We start from the raw sequence: 22739 nt of genomic DNA, 5'->3' as shown, positions 1-22739 counted from the left end.
CTTATTTTAATTTTTAACTTAAGATCATCACAGTAGACAAGGGATTTAAAAATCCTTTTCACCCACCACCCAAAGCCAGGAAAAAATGCCTGCATGTTACATTTAAGATGAAACATACTATTTTTTAAACGCGAAATGTATCAAACATATAAAATAATTTAAAAATCTATATGCTATCAAATCCAAGAAGGATCAGTAAGATCATTGACTAATTTTACATTCTTACTTTCTTCCTTCTTCGGCAGTTTTCCTGTGTTTTGATGGGTCAGGTCAGTAGTGGTGGGGCTGGGAATGACTGACTTCATGGGACGGATTTGCTGTTGCCCCCAGTGAGCCACTCCTCTGCTGACCTCCAGGGTTAACTGGATCATACGGTTAATGGCTTGTTGAATGTCATCCAAACTAGGAATCATCACCTGCGGAAAGAAGAAACAAATGTGTAATACTGCCAGCACATACAGTCCATCCCTCGATTTTCACCCCCTCCACTCCCCACTGAGTGGGGCAAGCCTCGGCTGGCCCAGTGGAAGGCTGATTTGATGGGGAGAATGACAGAGGAAGATGGTGTGGGGGCGATGCAGATTTTCTCTATCCTGAAGTTTTCCGGCTATCGATTCCTGCAAGCTTTATTATACCACGAGCTAATGCAGAAGTAACTTTTTAATAACAGAAATGACATTTCGATTTTGTTTAAAAGGCCAAACTAGTACTTGTCATCCTTTTCCCCATGGGGGTGGCAGAATGCAGTGGGAAATTACAGACTATGTGTTAGAAATCCATGAAACAAAGTAACTGAAGAAGCTACACCACCAAGAGTCTGACCTCAGTTCTTTGAAATGTGCCAAATAAGCTAAGACGCTATCCTTCAGGAGGTCAGACCATGTAAAGGTGGTTTTAGGTGAGTCACGTTTCTGCCTGGCCTTATCCTTTGACCCATCGCAGAAGGCAGCTCAGCCATCCCATGTGGCTTGGAGTTCCAGATGCCCATCAGCAGCTGGGGTAGTTGTAGAGATAAGTGCCACGGGAAGATACGGATGATTCAGATGCTCAGGGCACAGGCTCTTTTTATCTTTCTCTTCTGCCATCCTTACCTTAGTGGGTTGCCTCACAGACATGTGTTTGGGGTAGGGATCTGGACAACTGTGATGATTTTATTTAGATAATTTAATGTCTGAAGTAAGGAAAAGCAAGGCAATTGGTAGGGTGCTTGCTAATTGATGGCAGAACAGATGGCTAACTCAACTCTTTCACAAGACCTTCAATACACCATGAGCTAATACAGAAGTAACTTTTTTTTTTTTTTTTACAGAGTCTTGCTCTGTCACCCAGGCTGGAGTGCAGCGGCATGATCTCAGCTCACTGCAACCTCCACCTCCTGGGTTCAAGCAATTTTCCTGCCTCAGCCTCCCGAGTAGCTGGGATTACAGGCACCTACTGCCACGCCTGGCTAATTTTTGTACTTTTAGTAGAGACGGGGTTTCATCATGTTAGCCAGGACGGTCTCGAACTCCTGACCTTAGGGGATCTGCCCACCTTGGCCTCCCAAAGTGCTGGGATTACAGATGTGAGCCATTGTGCCCATCCCAGAAGTGACTTTTTCATAACAGATATAAATGACATTTCCAATTTGTTAAATAGTGAGGGAAAGTGAAAAAATACATAGGACCAGAATGTCACCCTAAATGAAAGCTCAGTTCTAGTACTATACTTCTTAAGTAACTTACCAAAATATCAGTGTATTTAATAATACTTACCACATTAGGAATTGCAAGATGTACTTCACTTTTTATAAAGGAAATAATATCTTCTGATCGCTTTCGCCCATTATGGCTGCAATGAGATGGACATCTAGCTGATTAACCTTAACCTAAAATTTCATTAACAGTTTATTATGCTACAAAATTCAGTCCTAACAATAAAGAACATTTTTAAAAGGCCACACTACACAAAGAGAATATTACTTATAACAGAGCCCTAAATTGCAGAGAACTAAGAAAATACAATGACCCGATAGTCTTAGAAGCAAACTAGTAATCTCATATACATTTTCTACTATTTTAATGCTGTTTTTTGTCAGTAATAACCTTTAACAGTGTTTACTAAAGGCATTCTTTGTTCCCAGCCCTGCAACAGATATAGGATGAGATCACCAGCATATACCTTTATATGCTTCTTTGTTTATATTTTTACGAGATTAAACAGGACGTGCCTGGTCCATGATTTCCAAAATCTGCTTTGTTAAACAATATCTCTCATGCACAGACAGCAGCACAGACGCCTGAGTCCAGTTATGAAGGACACCCGCAGAGCTGCAAATTACTCTGGCTAGCACAGCTCCCTCTGTCTCAACCTCCACCCCATCCCAGACAAAATTATAATAAATGCAAACTGTCCATTGTCTTTTCCTCTGGGAGTGCAAGAAATACTGTCATTACTGAAAACTTACATCTCCATTTCTAAATACAAGCAGATGGGGGTGGAAGGAGATCACAAGAAACATAGAGGCCACAGTTCCAAAGTGAAGACCCAACTTTTAGCACTCAGGGCCAAGGGTTCCCAGATAAACCTATTATTGGAAAGGACTGAACACAAAGCAAGCAAGCAAACAAAACCCCTCAATTCACAGTCTCCCAGTGGAATTCAAGATGTTGCAATAAAATTCGTGTGGGCATTGATTCAAAGTGTGTAATTTGAGAATAAGAAAGAGTTTTCATAAAGTATAAAGGAACAGCTGAATAATAGAGGCAGTGAACCCCGCACTAGATCATTTGGTACCTTATACAGCAAATTAGAGAATCAGCTGAAGGTATTCTCCAAAATTTCAGATGCAAAATACAAAGAGAGAGAAAATACTTAGAGAAAAGGTAAGAATAGGTAACATTTCTTGAATGCTTAATGTATGCCAGGCAGTTTCCATAAATTACCAGTTTATGTTCACATTAATTCTGTGAGGCAGACCTTATGATTATTATTATTTTCATATTGTAGATAAGGAAACCAAGGTAGGGAGAGGTTAAGTAAATTCCAGAGGGTCACTCCGCTCAGAGATGCTTACTACCTAGACGCAGCACGTGAATACTGTGTAGATACGGGAAATTAAAGCAAAGCACTCCTTTAACCTTAAGAATAGGCTTGTTTTTTCATTTTGAAGAGATTCTCTATGTGCCTGACAGGATTAATGGGGGGAAAAAACCCACCTGCATCTCAACATACAATTTGTGAATTTCAAGAATAAAAGAGAAATCCTGTAAGGATCAAAACAAATACAAGTTGTTACTTGGAAGGGAAAATCGGATTAGCAGCAGAACTCTCCTCTAAAAATCGAAACCAAAGAAGCCAATGGAGCAGCCTCTGTAGAGTATGAGAGAAAGGGATTCTGATCCCAGAAGACGAAGCTAGCGTTCGTGTGTGGGGATAAGAGAAAGACATTTTAGACAAGTAAGGATTTTTTAGTACTATCCTCATGTATGCTTCCTCAAAAATTGCTGAATTGCCACAGAACTTGTAAATCAATGTGGCCTAGTGAGTGCATCCTTCAAAAAAGCTTCTTTTTGCCAAACCCATCACAATCATGGATGGGAGATAAAGGACACAAGAATGCTCAAATACAAGGTAAGCATCTCCATGAAGTAGAAATGGAGAGAAACACAAGGACAGCCTAGTGAGGTTTCCGGGCTGGAAAGAGGCAGGGACCGTCGGGAGGTTGGCTCTGGTGAAATATAGAGGATGGACAGGACTCAATGAGGGACAGGGCCTCGGCCAGCCTCACTACTTAAGGCCAAAAACTAAAATAATGCTCTCCCACCTGTCTTGCAGATGCTGCTGCAAGACAAGGTCTGTCAACCTACTGCCCGCAGCTACGGCTTTTCCAGCGGATGCAGACCTGGGGCAAAAGAAGCACATCCACAGATTCCTTGATAAGTAGCTAAGTCAGGCCTCCTGTGTGCTCCCTGGCCGAACCTGCCATACCCCCAATATCTCTCCAGGGGCCAGTAACTGTGAAGAAATAAAACCTGGTTCTGTACTCAGGGTTCCGAGTGTCATTTAGAGGCAAAAGTGAAACTCGTAGACAGGGAGGGAGGGAAGGAGAAAGAAACACGAAAACAAAGCTCTCGCAAAGAGAGCCTGCACATTAAAAGCCAAGTATGCGTGAATATGTCTAAGGATAAGAAAGAGAGCTAACAAAATCCAAAATTGAAACAGAAACTCACTCCAGATAAAAGTAATGCCCAGATAACAAGCTCTAAAGTAAGGGAAAATGTTCAGCGATATATGAAGACTCTTTCAAAAAATTTTTTTTTAAAATTGCTAAACTAAAAAGACAGAAATAATTTCATATCTGGAGGATAAGGAAAAAGTATTTTTTCTTGAAATATTTAAGATGTCACAGATGACAAAATCTTTAGAATAGATACAGAGGTACTTGCCCATAGTGTAGTTCAGAAAGACAAAAAGATGACATAGATGACAGAGTCATTAGGAGACAAGGAGAAGAGAAAGAGAAGCCCCAACATACGAAATGTCCACACATCCAGTGTGCCCAGGACAGTTCCAGATTCACTGTGTCCTGGGACCTCATCTGGACAGTGCCCCTTCACTCACAAAAGTTCCATAGTTGAAACAATAAATTATGTGGTCACTCTATTCAACATTCAATTAATAGGAGTTCCAGAAGAAGACAATGAAAGAATATCCTGGAAGTAATAACTAAAGGGGAAATTGCTGAGGTTTTTTCCAGCATTAAGGAAAGCTATAAACCCTCAAATAGGAAGTGTGTTCTGAGAACAAAGCAGGATTAGACAAAGACAAATCCACACAGGGTAAGAAAACTGCAGAAACATTAAGGATTAAAAGAGAATATTCAGTTAGACTCATGCAGACTTCTCATCAGCAGTAACATAACTCAGAAAAAAATGAAGAAATACTTTCCAAGTGCTAAAAGACAAAGAAAAATTTTATATCCAGCCAAAATGTTATGAAAGTATGAGGGCGAAACATTTTCAGACTTACAAAGAAGGATAAGAGAGTGTGCTTCTCACAGATCCTCACTAAAGAGCCAATGGGATACAAAAAAGTACATGAGAACCTGCAGATTTTAATAAAGTATGCCAGTAAATAAATTATTTTAATATATTATTTTTGAGTGTTCACACAAAGGTAAAACTAAAACATCAAACGGCAATAAAATGTGTACAGTTCAGTCAGTAAAGCTTGTCAAGCCCTTGTAGTCAGAAATAAGACTAGAAAACTGCAAAACTAAGGACACTACTTTGTTGTTGTTGTTGTTGTTGTTGTTTGTTTGTTTTGAGATGGAGTCTCACTCTGTCTCCCAGGCTGGAGTGCAATGGCGCAGTCTTAACTCACTGCAACCTCCACCTCCCGGGTTCAAGCGATTCTCCTGCCTCAGCCTCCCTAGTAGCTGGGATTACAGGCGTGCACCACCAGGCCTGGCTAATTTTTGTATTTTTAGTAGAGACGGGGTTTCACCATGTTGGTCAGGCTGGTCTCGAACTCCTGACCTCAAGTGATTCGCCTGCCTCAGACTCCCAAAGTGCTGGGATTACGGGCGTCAGCCAGTGAACCTGGCTAGTACTTTTTTTAGTTGGAGCAAAATATGTGCATTCTAAAGTTAAGGGTAATCACTTAAAGAAGTGAAGTACAGAAAAGAGAAAAAATGGTGAAAATTATCCACCCCAAAGACAACAATAGTAATAAAATGAGTCAAAGAAAAAGAATAGTGAGAAGAAAACACAAAATAAAATGTCATAAATTAAGTGCAACTATATCAAAAATCACAATAAATGCAAACAAATTAAACTCACTAAGACAGAGATAATGAGATTGAAGGAAAATTATCAGGTATACAATGTTTTTAAGAGGTAAAACTAAAAAGTACAGAGAAAGGCTTAAGTAAAGAGATCGAAACAGTTACACAGAAAAAGTTGGTAAATGACAAACTAAAGAGAATTGTGAGGAATCAGGATTAATATAAATAAAGGGATTTGCCAAATAAAAATAAAAGGAACAGTGCTCTTAAGCAGGTTTAACTACTATTACCTTGTATGCACCTAACAACACAGCCATAAAATACATAAAACAAGAACTGACCAAAACAAAAGGAAAATTTAATAAATCCACAATCACACTGGGAGAATTGAACAGTACAATTAAATTAAAAATCAGCAATGAATAGGCAAGGAATAAATCTAACAAAACTGTGTAGGACTTTTACACAGAGATTTATAAAACGTCACAGAGAGATATTAAAGAAGACATATCAATGCAGAGGTAATACGTAATTCTGAATAGAAGACTCAATATTTATAAGGATGCTAATTCTCTCCAAATCGATCTATAGATTCAATGCAACTTAAATAACTCCCCCACCTGACCTCACAACTAAGCTGATTTTTTAACAACTTTTGCTTAGTCAACTAATTAACCACATGGAAAAAATTATATTTATTTGTTACCTCACACTAAGCACAAAAATCAATACCATGTAAATTAAAACCCTAAATATAAAAGTTAAAACTATAAAAGTTTTGGAAGACATTATGAAGTAGGGAAGCGTTGGTTTCTTTAAAAAGACCACAAATCACTCAAACTGATAAATTTGAATATTTTTAAAACTCGGCAATGGAAAATGAAAATTAATAAAGAAAATGAAAAGATAAGGCAAAACTGACAAAAGACATTTGTTATATTATCATCAATAATGTAATATACTAAGAATACTTATGAATTAATCCAATTCAATAGAAAAACAGACCAAAAAAGGAACACAATTATTTATTTTTAATTACACTTTAAGTTCTGGGGTACATGTGCAGAACGTGCAGGTTTGTTACATAAGTATACACATGCTATGGTGGTTTCCTGCACCCATCAACCCGTCATATACATTAGGTATTTCTTCTAATGCTATCCCTCCCCTAGCCCCACACTCCCCGAGAGGCCCTGGTGTGTGATGTTCCCCTCCCTGTGTCCATGTGTTCTCACTGTTCAGCTCCCACTTATGAGTGAGAATATGGGGTGTTTGGTTTTCTGTTCTTGTGTTAGTTTGCTGAGAGTGATGGTTTCCAGCTTCATCTATGTCCCTGCAAAGGACATGAACTCATCCTTCTTTATGGCTGCATGGTATTTCATGGTATATTTGTGCCACATTTTCTTTATCCGGTCTATCATTGATGGGCATTTGGATTGGTTCTAAGCCTTTGCTATTGTGAACAGTGCTGCAGTAAACATACGTGTGTGTATGTCTTTATCGGAGAATGATTTGTAATTATTTGGGTATATACCCAGTAATGGGATTGCTGGGTCAAATGGCATTTCTGGCTCTAGATCCTTGAGGAATCACCACCCTGTCTTCCACCGTGGTTGAACTAGGAACACAAATTTTAAGGAAGAGAAACAACAAATGGCCCATAAACACAAGAGTATATTTAATCTCATCAGTAACCAGGAAAATGTAAACTAAAATCCTGATGAGATGCCATTTCACACCCTGTATGTTGGCAAGAATTTTTTAATTGAATAATACTGTCTGCAGGGATGAGGGGCCACGGGCACTCTCACTAGGTGCTGCCTGGTAAAATGAGGCATCCACATAACCTAGGACCCACCAAACCCACTCTTAGCAGGTGCAGCAGGAGATGGTTACAAGATGCTCACAGAGGCTTTATTCATGATAGCCACAAACTGAAGCAACCCAAATCACCATCACCAGTAGAATGGATAAACAGACTATGTATACTCCAACTACACAGAAGCGTGAAAAACTATACCCCATGGATGAATCTCAAAAACAGTATACCAAGTGCAGTTCAAATACAGGCAAAATTAAATGATACGTGGACTGGGGATACAAAAACACAGTAAACTGTGAAGAAAACCAAGACAATGATAAACACCAAGTTCAGGATAGTAGTTACTTTTGGGTGAGAAGGGAGAGGACCCATGAGAGGACTGGTAGCCTTTTTTATCTCAGGCAGGGTGTGGGGAACATGGGTGTTCCTTTGACCACAGTTCTTGCAGTATTACACAAGTACTTTCACACAGTCTTTTAATGAATGCTATATTTTAAATTTTATAGTTTTTTAAATTAATAAATTTATTAGAGGTGCTATTCACATTACAATATAAGTATGATTACCAGATATAATTAGCATATTTTCCACTTACCTTGCAACAAATATTCTTCTTTTCATTGTGTCCAGAGATAACCGTGTAGCTTTTTGAAGACTGTCTAGTAATTGATGAGAGAAAAAAGCAAAGACCTCTTTACACTTCTGTAATAAGAAATCAATTAAATTTAGTATCTCTCCTCCAAAAAAACCTCAAGCATCCCCAAAACAATGATACAATATACGATGTGGCATGTGAAAGGCAACAAATAATAAACTGTACAATTTCAATGACAGCGTAGAAACAAATTCAATCCTAAATTATTTGTCTGGTTATTTTAAACAAATAAGAATAAATGAAAAATGTGTTTGCATAAACACCCTAGCAAACCAAAGGAACTTATTCAAAAACCAAAATTCACAAACAGTATGTTCAGAGCAATCCTGGCTGGCTCAATACTCAATTTTCACCTGACAAAATTGAAGCACTTTAAATGTGGTACATTTCTCAATGATTAAGGGCATGGGCACAAGAAGATAACTAGTCTCCATCCTCAAGAAGCTGGATAAATGTATTTTAAAACGTGCAGTACTCAAATATATGAGATGAAAATTCCACCCTCTGGGACCGTGGTTTGACCCTCTCTCTACACCCTTCCTTCCCTTGGGAGAAATAGCCAAGTTTATTGATCAGAGCACAGGACAGGTTTGGAGCCTGGTAGGCAGAGATGTGGGCCCATGTCTTGCTTACACAATGAGTCACACATCGGGGCAAGGCTCTGGCCATACTGTTCCTCACTGCTCTAGAACCCAGCCCCTCTGAGACTGGGTTGGTGTGGCAGAAGAGAGAGTAATAAGGCATGAACAAAGAGGAATATCAAGCTTTTCCATGTGGCAATGGGGTACAGTCAGGGCTGGTGAATGCTCAGGCTAAAGCACAGGTGTGACATAATCAGATTTTTACGTGAGACCATTCTGGCAGCAATGTGGGAGATGAATTTGAGAGGCAGAGGCTATTTAGGAGGTGACCACTAATGCAGCCCCAGTGATCCCCCAATTGGAGAGGTTCTGAGGGTACTCAATCATGCTCTGAGGACTTCAGCCAGTGTCAAAAGGTAATGCAACTGGAAGACAAGCACTTCTGAGAGAGGACTGCTCCAGCTGACACCTGCTGGTTGCTAACAGCTGCCTGGTGCGTGGTACTGAGAAGAAGCCTAAACTGCAGAAGTCTGGATGCTGCAGCAAAGTGTTTCCCAATTATTTGGCAATATAATCCTTGAGCAAGAAGGTGAAAATGGAATAAAGGTGTGCTGTTTATTTCTAAAACTGTATCAGATTGTGTCAAAGTGGGTAAAATAGACAAAGAATGAAAAGAAGGTGGGTATGAAGGATTAAAAGAAAACTGACCCGGGGAGGAGAAAGCAGGAATGAGTGCAAATGTGACAGTGACATTCAAAGTTCATGCATGACCAGAACCGTGAGGGCTAAGAAGGAAAAAGAAACCCCAGGCCCCCTTCTAAACCTTCATTCTCAACACATTTCAACACAACGTGAAAATCTGCCTATCTAGGGCTTCTCCTGGGGGAGAGTCCAGAGTGGTCAGCCACAGTGCCAGTTTAAAATGCAGATCCCTGAGCCCCAAGTGAACCACAATCTGGACTTGCAATACAGTTAACCATTAAACACAATAACTGAGAACAAAGTTCTCCATTCTGAGTCAAACTGATTGCTGCTCCAATCCCTGAAGGCACATTTACTATACAAGAAAGCATGGTCAATCACAATGAGGGAAGGTGACTACTAAACTGTGATTGACAGAATCACATCAAAAGCTGTGATATTGGGGAAAACTTAAAGGATTGCCTGAGCCTACAATATAAAATTGAAAATTATACTTTATGGATTTTGTTATACATTAGATACAGATTGGTTGCAGAACTGCCTGGAAGAAGCACCATATGGGGTTTATCTATAATCCTATAAAACATAATTCTGTGAATTGTATGAAGTTGTTCCACAATAAATACCTTTTTAAATTCATCTTCTTTATCATTAGTATCAACCTCATTCACAACATTAGCTTCATAGTCATTGTTTTCACCCTCTTCTGTTTCACTTCCAAAAACAACGTGTTTCCGCTGTTCTGTAGACAAAAGACAAAACAAAAATATAACATTTGACTTTTTAGCATTACGTGTATTCTACATGGCCAAACCCTCTTAGGAAGCCCCTTTTAAAAAAGCTCTTACTTTAAAAACTGTTTTCTAAAAAATGTTTTTTGCATTTGTTCCTGTAGGAGTCATCCTTGAATTCAATTTAAATTATCCGCCTCAATAGAATTGTCATTCTACTAAGAAATACACTCTGTAAATATACAATCTAGAATTCAGAAAAGTTTTAAGAGAGTTTTACCTATTATCCTTCTAAATTATCTGTTTACCTTTTGAGTTTTCTAACTTGAATGAAATGATATTTTTGTGTTTTTGATGCTTGTGATGAAAACTAATTAAACGAAGTGGAAAAACTGTAAGAGGAAAGGTGTGATGTGCATACTCATTCCAGGCTCAGGCTTTCTCATCCTCAGCACTACTGACATCTTGGGTGCGACAATTCTTTGTTGCTGGGGGCTGTCCTGTAGGGTTTTTAACAGCATCCCTGGCCCTTATCCACCAGAAGCCAGTAGCAACCCCCTCGCTACACACACACACACACACACACACACACACACACACACAGTGTGACAACCAAAATGTCTCCAGACCTTGCCAAATATTCCCTCAGGGGCAAAATCCCTTCTAGTTCCATTAAGAACCACTGTTCCAGGTACAGTTCACAGTTTCTCTCTCTCTCTCTCTCTCTCTCTCTCTCTTTCTCTCTTTCTCTCTTCCTCTCTCCTTGCTATTTCACTGTCATGGGATCTCTGCTTGACTGGAATGTTCTCCTCTCACTCCAAAAAGCCAACTTCCCACAGATTCCCTACTTCAAATATGTTGGTAAGTAGCTAATTAACTTCATTCCTGTACGGCAGAGCCATCTCTCCGGTCTCCTTCGAGAGTCTGGGTGGCACACTGTGTCAGCGACCTACTCCTGGTGCAGTCAGTGGCTAGCCTTGCTCGAAGCCAGCCTCACACTACTTCCCTGAGCAGCAGCTGGGCGGAAGAGCAGGTGTGTAGCAAACAGGGTTCGTGACTGACAGGCACATCCCCTTACAATACTAAGTAAAACCTCCAACTAGAAAGTTTTACCTAGTCAGTTCTTATTTAGAGCTTGAAAACAAAACTTTAAGATGAAATATGTCTTTGTCTTCCAATTTATCCAAAGATTTGAGATATCTCGGACAGGACAATAATCTGAGCAAAGCTAAAAGTCTCATGTTCTTAAACCATAATCTAGGAAGCAAAACACTCCCCTACTAAGGAACCTTTTCTTAAAATTCCCTGCCCCTGATAAAGAGAATCCAAATTCACAGCTTCTCTCTCAGGCTTATTAATAAAACTGAAACTATTAGAACCTATTGAGAGAACAGGAAAATCAATAAGGTAAAAATTATTTCATCAACTTTGAATGCTACAGGCACCTTGTCATACAAATTTGCCTGAACAGATGTGATGAAGTAAGGAAGTTTCTCTTAGTTCCAGTCAAGCAAACTGAATGAAGGTTATGAGGACATGGGCAGAATCAAAAGTTAGAGTTATGACACAGAGCCTTTTAGGGCATCCTTTAATCACGGGCGGGGGAATGGATGATGGAGAATACATGCTTCCTTATCGTGTTTTCTTCCTTGGGAATGCACTCGTCAACTGGGTACCATTTATCTGTAGCCAAACCCCAAAGACAGTTCTAAGTAGGAATTCATAGCTTACTCTACAGAGAAGGATCTAGGAAAAGAAAAAATGTCTTAAAACATGGTCTCACCCAGATTAAGTTCTCCAGATTCAATAAAATTATAGAATTTACCTTTTCCTGGTTCACTTTTCTCAAAAAAAAAAAAAAAAAAAAAGCAAAATAAATCAAATAGTCAAAGTGACTTGATTAGAATGCTGTACTAGAAAAAAAAAATAGAGTTAGCATAGCAGGCCTGAGACTGCTATCCATAGGAAGGCCAGCTTGCAATGATGGACCTGGGTTGGGAACTTGGATTTGACAGGGGTGGGGGTTCCCACCATTGCTTAACTAACAAAAAGAACTCTTTGCGCTTAAACTGTTGGTACAAACAATGTGATTTATGCTGAACACCTTCTTTGCTTCTGGGGAAGGGAGGGTCTGGAATTCAGTATCTGCTAAGCAGAAGGTGCTTACATAAGAACGAATCTGTAGATCTTGTAATTCAAACATAGTACCGAGAAAAGTTACCTGACTGCTTTGCTAGTTTCCCAGTGTATTTCACTTCATAAATCTGCTCAAATATTGATATAAGTTCTCTGACAGCTTCTTCCACATGCTTACTTCTGTGGTTTAGAATGTCAGCCCATTCTTTCGTGTATGTCTGTTAAATAGAGAAATGACTATTATTTTCCAGATACTTAAAAGTAACACTGTGAAAATTAGTCCTATGACTTTAATTTATAAAACTATAATTAACTTCACTTGGAAAAAAAAAAGCTAGAGATAGCTGAAAATGGCATGATGTTTCAAATTCAAAATTGTCAGTGGTTAAACGCATAGCTGCTAAGGCCCAAAGAATAGCAGAAAGATGAAAAAGTCCATCTTTGACCTATCCCTGACTCAATCACGCATAGAAATCTACCTTGATATTCACATAGGTGAAAACAAAGAAGGCTGAAGGGGTGGAGAGAAGATGATGTCAGAAGTTGAAGATGAGATGTGGTTTCAAAAGAAGACAATCCAGAGTATTGGTTTGGAGAGAGAAATTAGATGAAGTTTTTAATTGAGCATGGTGTTGTGTAACAGGCATCAATTTAAGAGCTTCACACATATTAATTCATTTAGTTAAACACTGATCTTGGGATGAGTAATATTATGTTCCCCACTTCACAGCAGAGACAACTGAGGCTCAGAAAGTATAAGAAATTTTCCTAGGTCACACAGTAGTTGGAAAAACTATTTGAAATCAGTTTTGTCTGATTCAAAATGCCTGCACTTTGTCTTTCTAAACTCTTCTACTAGCAAATGCTTTAGGAAGAAGTTGAGAACTAGTCAACTTCAGAAAAGAAAACTGGTTTATAAAGTTCAATAAGTCTTTTGACATGCCCACAAAATACACTCATTTTAGGACAAAGAAAAGTAGTTGGATGCAGTGTCACGTGCCTGTAATCCCAGTTACTCAGGAGGCTGAAGCAAGAGGATTGCTCATGCCCAGGAGTTCAAGGCTGCAGGAGCCATGATGGTGCCACTGAACTCCAGCCTGGGTGACAGCACAAGACCTCATCTCTTAAAAAAAAAATGGTAAAAGTAAATCAGGCCTGGGTACAGTGGCTCATACCTGTAATCCTAGCTCTTTGGGAGGTTGAGGAGGGAGGATTGCTTGAGTCCAGGAATTTGAGACCAGCCTGGGCAACATGGTGAGACCCCATCTCTACAACAAATTTTTTAGAATTTTGCCAAGCATGGTGGTGCATGCCTATGGTCCCACCTACTCAGGAAGTTGAGGCAAGAGGATTGCTTGAGCCCAGGAGGCAGCAGTGAGCTATGTTCACTGCATTCCAGCCTGACCAACAGAGCAAGAACCTGTCTCAAAAAAAAAAAATAATAAAAAAGTAAATAGGAGCAGCCACTTTGGGCTTTCAAGAATACATCTGCAGAGGATCCCAAGTCTGTCCATGCAAACTTCTCTCCAGAAAAGCCTTGGGAAGTCCCATATTCCCCATGTTTTGCCCCCATGTGTTCCTTTCTTGACCATGTAATCTGTATCTGAATGCATTCTCATCATTTTTTAGTCCCAAGAGACATGGTGTCCCTCCTTCTATCCAAAGACATTCCGTGATCCTCTCCATGCCCAACTCTTCTGACCTCGCTCCATCATTCATTCAGTTCGTCCTTTTCACTTTATTCGACGCAGTGCTAAACATTGGAATGGTAATGGAGGCTGGAAGCCACTTCAGCCTAACAGGGAAAATGAGTGTTAAGCACGTAGACAATTCCAGCAGATCACGGCAGATTGGACATATGTGTTTATACATCCCAGCTTTGAAATCCCCTCAGGAACCAGACACTCTAGTTAACTTGGCAGAATGAACACACATGTTTATCTTGGCATCCGCATGATACATCCAGAAATCTCGACAAAATAACACAGTAATCTTTTGAAAAGAATATGCCCACAAAACAAATGGGAGAATGTCATATAAATTTTTCCATACGTTTCCAATACCATATAATAGTAAAGTTAATGGGATTCAACAACTGGTACTGGGACAACTGAATATCCACTTGCAAAAGAAGGAAATGGAACCTTCTCCGTACACCATACAAACAGATTAACTCAAAATGGATCATAGGCCTAAAATTTCAGAACTAAAACTAAAAAAAACTCTTATAGGAAAACATAGGCATAAATCTTCATGATCTTGGATTAGGCAAAGTTATCTTAGATTTGACACCAAAAGCAGAACAAAAGAAAAAAATTGATAAATTAGACTTCATCAAAATCAGAAACTTTTGTGCATCAAAGAACACCATGAAGAAATTGAAAAGAAAACCCAAAGAATGGGAGAAAAAAAATTGTAAATCATATATCTGATAAGGAACTAGTATCTATAAAACATTATTACAACTCAAAAACAAAAAGACAAATATCCAATTTTAAAATGAGCAAATGATCCGAATACCTGCTTCCAAAGGAAAGCATACAAAAGGTTAATAAGCACAGGAGGCCGGGCACAGTGGCTCATGTCTGTAATCCCAGCACTTTGAGAGGCACTCTGGGAGGCAGATCATTTGAGGTCAAGGGTTCAAGATCAGCCTGGCCAACATGGCGAAACCCCGTCTCTACTAAAAATACAAACATTAACTGGGCGTGATGGCACGCGTCTGTAATTCCAGCTACTTGGGAGGCTGAGGCAGGAGAATCGCTTGAACCCAGGAGGCAGAGGTTGCAGTGAGCCAAGATGGCGCCACTGCACTCCACAGCCTGAGAGACAGAGTGAGACCCCGTCTCAAAAACACAAAAATAAACACATGAAAGATGCTCAACATCACTAGCTAATAGGAAAACATATGTCAAAACCAAAACCACCCTGAGATACCACTTCACACTCACTAGGACAGCTATCATCAAAAAGACAAATAATAGCAAGTGTTGGCAAGGGTATAGAGCAACTGGAACCCTCATACACTGCTGGTGGGAATGAAAAATGATACAGTCGCTTTGGAAAGCAGCCTGGAAGCTCTTCAAAGAGTATAACATGGAGTTAGGAGGCAGTAATTCCATTCCTACGTATACATACCCAAGAGAAATGAAAACATAAGTCCAAAAAAAAAAATCGTGGACACTTATGTTCACAGCAGCATTCTTTACAGTAGCCAAAAAGTGGAAACAACCCAAATGTCCATCAACTGGTGAATGGATAGATACAATGTGGCATAACCATACCATGGAATACGATTCAGCAATAAAAAGAAATGAAGTTTTGTGAGACAGAGGGATTGCTTGAGCCTTGGAATTAGAGGCTGCAGTGAGTCATATTCACACTACCGCATTCCAGCCTGGGTGACAGGGCAAGACCTCGTTGTTTCTTTAAAAAGAAAAAAAGAAATTAAGTTCTGATATATAGGCTACTATGAATAAATTTTGAAAACACTCCACTAAGAGAAAGAAGCTAGTCACAAAAGAACGTATATTGTATGATTCCATTTGTATGAAATGTCCAGAATAGGCATGTTTACAGAGGCAGAAAGGAAATTTGGGGTTGCCTCGGGGCTGGGAGGGTTGAGAGGAAATAGAGACTAATGAGGACGGGTTTCTTTTGGGTGATGAAGACGTTCTAAATTGATTGCAGTGATGGTTGTGCAGCTCTGTGAATATACTGAAAAGCATTGAGATGTACACTTTAAAAGGGTGAATTGTATGGTATGTGAATTTTATCTCAATAAGGCTGCTAAAAAATAATAATTCGTGCCAGAAATAATTTGAGCCAGAAATGGAGGAAAGAAACATTAATGGGAGATGGGAAAGTGAAGATACCATGTGCGAGCATTTGGAGAAGTCTGGTTGTAAATGAGAAGTGAAGGGAGAAGTGGGAAGGTTTCCGCTGGCAAGGAAAGCATGAGAGCATATGATACTGCTGGTGAGCAGGACCCCGTGGAGAGGACAACGCTGAAGATACAGGAGAAAGGAAAACTGGTGGAACAAGGTCACCGAGAAGACAGGTGGGCATGGAATCAACAGCCCATTTGGAGGACCTCGGTTTTGAAAAGAGGTGGAAACTTTCTCCATAGAACCAGAAGGAAGGAAAAATGGATACAGCAGCAGTCAGCAATGTGCCAAAAGCTCTGATTGTGAAAATTATTTACATGACTTTAATTATGAATAATCCCTGTCACTCCATCAAAGCCATATTGCCAGACACTCCATGTCCTGCCAACCATTCTCTACTTTTCTCTGCCACGCCCTACGTAGTGGGATTCCCTCATTCTCTGACTTCCAGTTGGGTTTAACCCAAGAGGAGGCACTAAGAGAAGACAGGAGAGCTACAGGAGTGAGAAAGTGGGGTATTTCTTTCCCATTCCCTCCTTGCTTGGAGGTTGCATCTCTGGTAGAGCCCTTCCACATGGCTTCAGCTTTTACTGGCCTCTGAAAGCACAATTTTCTTCCCTGGTCCCTTCAGCCCTAGTGGTGGTGACGACTTCCCATCACTGGGACTGCTGGGGTATCTCACCCTACTGGGATCTTCACTGATACTATCCCATACACAATCCCTGTGCCTCAATTCCATCCCTGTGTCTGAACTCTGATCAAAGAACATGTGCAAAACAAACTTCATTAATCCTTGCTGAATTGGGCCACTCCACATAATCACAATGACCCACGCTGCCATCAATGCCAAGAGTAAGAAACTTAGATGTACACATTCCTCTGCGCAGATGTCCTGTGTCAGCAGGCAACTGAGTGGCTCAGCCACCTTCCTCTTATGTTCAACAAGTGGCAAAATAACGTCACTGCAAATATTACCTCTATAAGATGTCATGAATAGTTGAGGCCACACAAAGTAAAGCATCCTGTCCTAGTAAGGACTCCATCTCTTCTTGAGAAGACTCGCTAGTCCTTGAGGACTAAGACCATTCTTACAACTCAGTAAGAAACAGACTGAATACGAAAGAAGTGCCTTAGAGGCACGCCAGGGACTAGGAGACAGTTATATTGATTTTTAAATTTTGTTTTAATTAAGATATAATCCACATTCTACAAACTTAACCTTGTGAAGTGTGCCGTTTATTGGTTTTTAGTATATTCACAGACTTGTGCAATCATGACCACTATCTAATTCCATAATATTCTCATCACCTCAGAAAGCATCCCTATACCCATTAGCAGTCACCCCATTCCCTGTCTCCACAGCTCTGGCAACTACTAATGTGCTTGTGTTTCTGTAGAGCCAAGTTGATTTTTTTTGTTTTTTTTTTTAGACAGAGTCTCGCTCTGTGGCCCAGGCTGGAGTGGACACCATCTCGGCTCACTGCAACCTTCGCCTCCCAGGTTCAAAGGATTCTCCTGCCTCAGCTTCCCAAGTAGCTGGTGTAACGCTAAAGGTTTTTGCCTTAGCCACGCCAAAGAATTGGCATGGTGGCCACCTGCGGCGAGTGATGGAGACATGGACTAAGAGAAAAAAAGCTGTAGGCTTTATTGAGCAGAGTGACAGTACAAAGCTTCCACAGCGTGGAAGGGGTCCTGAGCAGGTAACCAGTGTTAGATTCTTTTATCACTTTTTAAACTTTTTAAGGGGGGAAATACCTGCGGGTGCAGTGGGGAGATGTTACTAGAGCAAGAAACAAAAACAATTAAATGTCTTAGATCTTGAGGAAAACCGGAATTGCAACTTAGGTTTCATCTATTTTATGACTTTGCAGCGGCATGGCAAAAGAGACAGGATCTCACAGGATTTTACAAAGTATTTTTACAAGGAATCGGAATTGGAAGCATAGATAAGGTCTGCTGATCATAGACAAATGGGCAATTAACATTCCTTTTAGTTTCAGCATGGGGAAGGGAGAGAGGACACAGGGAAGCTTACAGCAAAATTTTCGCTGTTTATAGCTTTCTTGGGGAAGAAAACACCGCACAAATCCTGGTGTTAAGAATATTTTTAAGCATATAGCTTCAATATTATTTATCTAGGACTAAAGTAAGGCTTGATGCAGAAATGAGTGAGTTTCACAGCTTTCTGAGCCTTTACTTGACTTACGAAGCCTAGCTGGCCTCTCCTCTCACTGGGATTACAGGCGTGCACCACCACCCCCTGCTAATTTTTGTATTTTTAGTAGAGACGGGATTTTGCCATGTTGGCCAGGCTGGTGTCAAACTCCTCAGCTCAAGTGATCCACCTGCCTTGTCCTCCCAAAGTGCTGGGATTACAGGTGTTGAGTCACCACGTCCGGCCCTAAGTTGATTTTGTTGACAGAATTGTTAATACTCATTAATTATTTAACAGTGTTTAACTTGGATCATAACATTTCCTTGATTTTCTATTCCATTGGTACATCTATCGAGATAGAAGTTATCAGTTAGGCTAACGTCAGGAAAACGGAAGACACACCAGCTATTGTAACAAATAGAATTAGAGAATTTAATATGGAGGATGGGTTAAACACAGTTAAAGTGTAGCAGGATGAGCCACAGACAAGAACCCCTCAGGCACTGAGTTGTGGAAGAAAAGGGCTTTATTCAGCTGGGCGCATCCACAGGCTCACGACTCCAAAAACTGAGCTCCCAGAGTGGGCAATTCCTGTCCCTTTCCGTGTGAGAGGGTCTCACGACTCCAAAAACCGAGCTCCCCGAGTGAGCAATTCCTGTCCCTTTCCGTGAGCGGGTCATGGTTGACTGAGCAAGCAGTGAGTATATGACTCAGGGCTGCATGCACCGGTAATCAGAACAGAACAGAACAGGACAGGACAGGGCTTTTCACAGTGCTTTTCCATACAATGTCTGGAATCTATAGATAACGTAACTGGTTAGGTCGGGGTCGATCTTTAACTACCAGGCCCAGGGCGTGGTGCATGCTGTCTGCCTGTGGATTTCATTTCTGCCTTTTAGTTTTTACTTCTTTCTTTGGAGGCAGAAATTGGGCATAAGACAATATGAGGGTGGTCTCCTCCCTTAAAAGGACCCAAAATGCTAACAGGGACACTGACGGCACACAGAGATATAACAGTAACAGCAGGAAGCAGCTGGCATCCCTAGGACTTGGGAGGAGGATGGAGTTATTAGAACCTGGAGCAGAGAAGTGAGGGGGCTGCCCAGCTGGCGCTGCTACCTCAGGAGCTCAGAGAGGGACCTCATGATGCTGGTACCATGAAAGGCACATGGGGCTGCCTCTGGAAGGGCTGGGAAAGCCAGGCCTGTGACTAAGTGCTGCTGCCAGAGTGAAGAGTTGTTGTGGATGCAGTAGTGTCAGGAATAGGAGGCAAATCAGGAAAGAGCAAGTCCCTTTTCTCTCCTCCAGCATCCTTCCAGCACACCCATTGGCAAAGCCTAAAAGGGAGCCAGCTGGCCAAGGAGAAAAGTGCTATCAGCCCTAGGATCACAGGACAGAAAGAACAATTGGAAACTAACAGAAGAAAGCTTTTTATTAATTCACATAATCTGTCCTAAACCACCCTTGGATGTGCCAAGACAAGGAATACTGCCCTGACTGCAAATAGCCCTAGTTCCCAAATACGATCTGAAACCACTGTTTGACCCAAAGCAACTTTGCCTCAAAAAAATTCGTGTTACGTATGTTGTGCTTCCAAAACTGACTGCTGTCCAGGAGTGTGATCCAACTTGTCCTGTCATTACAAATCATACTCTGGCTTCACTATAATGGCCACTTGATGGTAGGTTTGTGAGAAGACAGCCCAACTCTAACTAGGTCTTAGATCACTCCAGGGCAAGTGACTGGGCATACTGCTCGGCAAGCATGCTCTTCAGAATTCTGCCTCCTGCATCTTGGCTCACACTCTTGAGACTTAGCACTACCACTGGAAAATTAGTGTATAATTGGCAGAGAGTTTTAGTTTGAGATGATCAAAGAGTTTTGGAAACAGATCATTGTGATGGTTATACAACATTGTGAATGTACCTAATGCCACTAAATTGTACACTTAAAATGGTTAAAATGGTAAATGCTATGTTAATATATCTTACCACAATAAAAAAGTTGCCAGCCAAAACACAGAGTGGGGAGTGGGAAATGATTTTTAAAACTTAAAGAGACATTTCAATCAAATGTAATGCATGAACTTGTCTGGCTCCTAGTTCAGAGACAAACTCTAAAAAGACAATTTCTATTAAAGCTAAATATATTCATAATCTATGACTTGACAATTTCCCTTTGGAGTATATATCCACCAAATTAGTGCTTAGGTCCACAAAAAAAATTTACAAGAATGCTTAGTGTATAACCAAAAGCTATAAACAATTTAAATGCCCTCAAGAGTAGAATGAACAAATAAACTGTACTAAATCCATATTATGGAATACTATAGAGCAATGAGAAGTTGAAATGAAAGAATGAATGTGTCACAACTGCAAAGATGAATCTCATAAATATAACACTGAGCAAAAGAAGCCAGAAATAGAGAACATATGCTGCACCATTCCATTTATATGAAGTTCAAAAACAGGCGAAACTAATATACAGTGATAGAAGTCAAATGGTGATTACTTTTATGGGTGGGAGGGAGGTGTTATTGGCTGGAGCAAAGCACAAAGGAATCATGTGGGATACAGAAAGTGTTCCATATCTTGACCACGGAGATAGTTACAAGAGTGTATCATATGGAAACATTTATTGAATGGTGCACTTAAGATTTGTGCACTTTTCTGAGTATATGTTATATCTCAATTTTTTTAAGCATAGAAACTAAAATAAAAAGCAACCTGAAACCATAGCTTCTATGGGGCTTTGTTTTTTTAATAACCAAAAATAAATAAATAAATAAATAAGGCCTTGGATCCTTCCCAAGGGTGAGAGGCTGGAAATGAGACCTACCCCATCCCCATCCTTGCTTAATATCATGTAAATCAAAGGCTAAGCCCTCAGGGAAAGAATGGACTAGAAAAGAAAGTCAGCTACCTTGGTTGAGGCTCTGGGCTGCGGGGAGCAAATTCTCCCTGGGGAATTTACAACTAGCTTACCCTTACATAAATCTATGAAGTTTTGGAAATTCTATCCTCTGAGAAACTAACATAAAGTTGTCCCAAGTTGGTGAAACTCCTAGGCACCACATAGAAATAAATAAAAAGAAATAGTTTCTCAACCAAGGCTGTCCAGCATTCCCACAAATAGATATGTGTGTGTTACCTCCCGATCCAAAAATGTAAAAAACAGGAAGAAACAAGCCACTCTGGGCAAGAGTTGGTAGAAACAGCATAGAGCAGAATTAGACTCTCCTATTTTTTTCAGATAGTGAAATTATGTTGCAAAATATAAAATATTTTTTAATGTCTTGAGAAAAATAAAGACATGAGAAAAAAGATTATGTAAAAAGATAAGAGATATTTGAAAAAGAATACAAAATAATGTATAGAAATAGAGAAGCCAATAAATTTTAAAAAGAGGGCAGGGAGTAGAAGTATTTCCAAAAATATTAATAGTTACAATTAATGTAAATAGGTCAAAATTACCAGCTTTTTAAAAACAGACTTTCAGAATACATTAAAAATAAAACACAGTTAAATGTTCTTTACAAGAACAAAATCTAAAATAGGAGAAGCCAAAAAGGATGAAAGTCATAAAACGGAAAAAGACACATCTGAAAAATAGTAACCTGAAAAAAGCTGGTATAATTACATCAATATCAAACAAAATAAACTTTAAGGATAAAAAGCTTAATCAATAATGATACAGGAGCAACCAATCTGGAAGATATAATCATCTTAAACTTGACCACACCAAGAACAGGATGTTAAAATGGGTCACCAGATGGGCAAGGTGGCTCAGACTTATAATCCCAGCACTTTGGGAGGAGGAGGTAGGAGAATCACATAAACCCAGGAATTCTAGTCTGCAGTGAGCCATGATCTTGCCACTGCACTCTAGGCTGGGTGGCAGACCTCATCTCAAAAAACTAAATTAATTAACTAATTTAAGGTAATGGGTTGTTTGGTGTGGTCTCAGTTATAGCCAAGACCCCAAAACTGAGAACAAATAATTTTAAGGCTGGCCATGGTGGCTCACATCTGTAATTCCAGCACTTTGGGAGGCCAAAGTGGGTGGATCACTTGAGCTCAGGAGTTCAAGACCAGCCTGGGTAACATGGTGAAACCCTGTCTCTACAAAAAAATTTTTTTAATTAGCAAGGTGTGGTGGTATGCACCTGTAATCTCAGCTACTTGGGAGGCTGAAATGGGAAGATCACTTGAGCCCAGGAGGTCAAGGCTGCAGTAAGTCATGACCACACCACAGCAGAACAACCTGGGTGACAGAGCAAGACCCTGTCTCAAAAAAAGAAAGA

General features: G+C 40.1%; 1 protein-coding gene across 1 annotated transcript in view; it reads right to left on the bottom strand.

Moving 5' to 3' along the window:
- The window catches only part of DNAH8 (dynein, axonemal, heavy chain 8), a 349054-nt gene that overhangs the window by 247685 nt on the left and 78630 nt on the right, over positions 1 to 22739 (bottom strand). Inside the window, exons 23-27 of the mRNA XM_011986894.1 lie at positions 12480 to 12612; positions 10154 to 10269; positions 8185 to 8291; positions 1755 to 1830; positions 227 to 416 (exon numbers count right to left, since the gene is read on the bottom strand). Of these exons, the coding sequence (XP_011842284.1) occupies positions 227 to 416; positions 1755 to 1830; positions 8185 to 8291; positions 10154 to 10269; positions 12480 to 12612 (622 nt within the window). The remainder of the gene's footprint in view (positions 1 to 226; positions 417 to 1754; positions 1831 to 8184; positions 8292 to 10153; positions 10270 to 12479; positions 12613 to 22739) is intronic.

Source organism: Mandrillus leucophaeus, unplaced genomic scaffold, assembly GCF_000951045.1.
Source record: "Mandrillus leucophaeus isolate KB7577 unplaced genomic scaffold, Mleu.le_1.0 Scaffold3, whole genome shotgun sequence".
Lineage (NCBI taxonomy): Eukaryota > Metazoa > Chordata > Mammalia > Primates > Cercopithecidae > Mandrillus > Mandrillus leucophaeus.
This window is presented reverse-complemented; position numbering and strand designations above follow the sequence as displayed.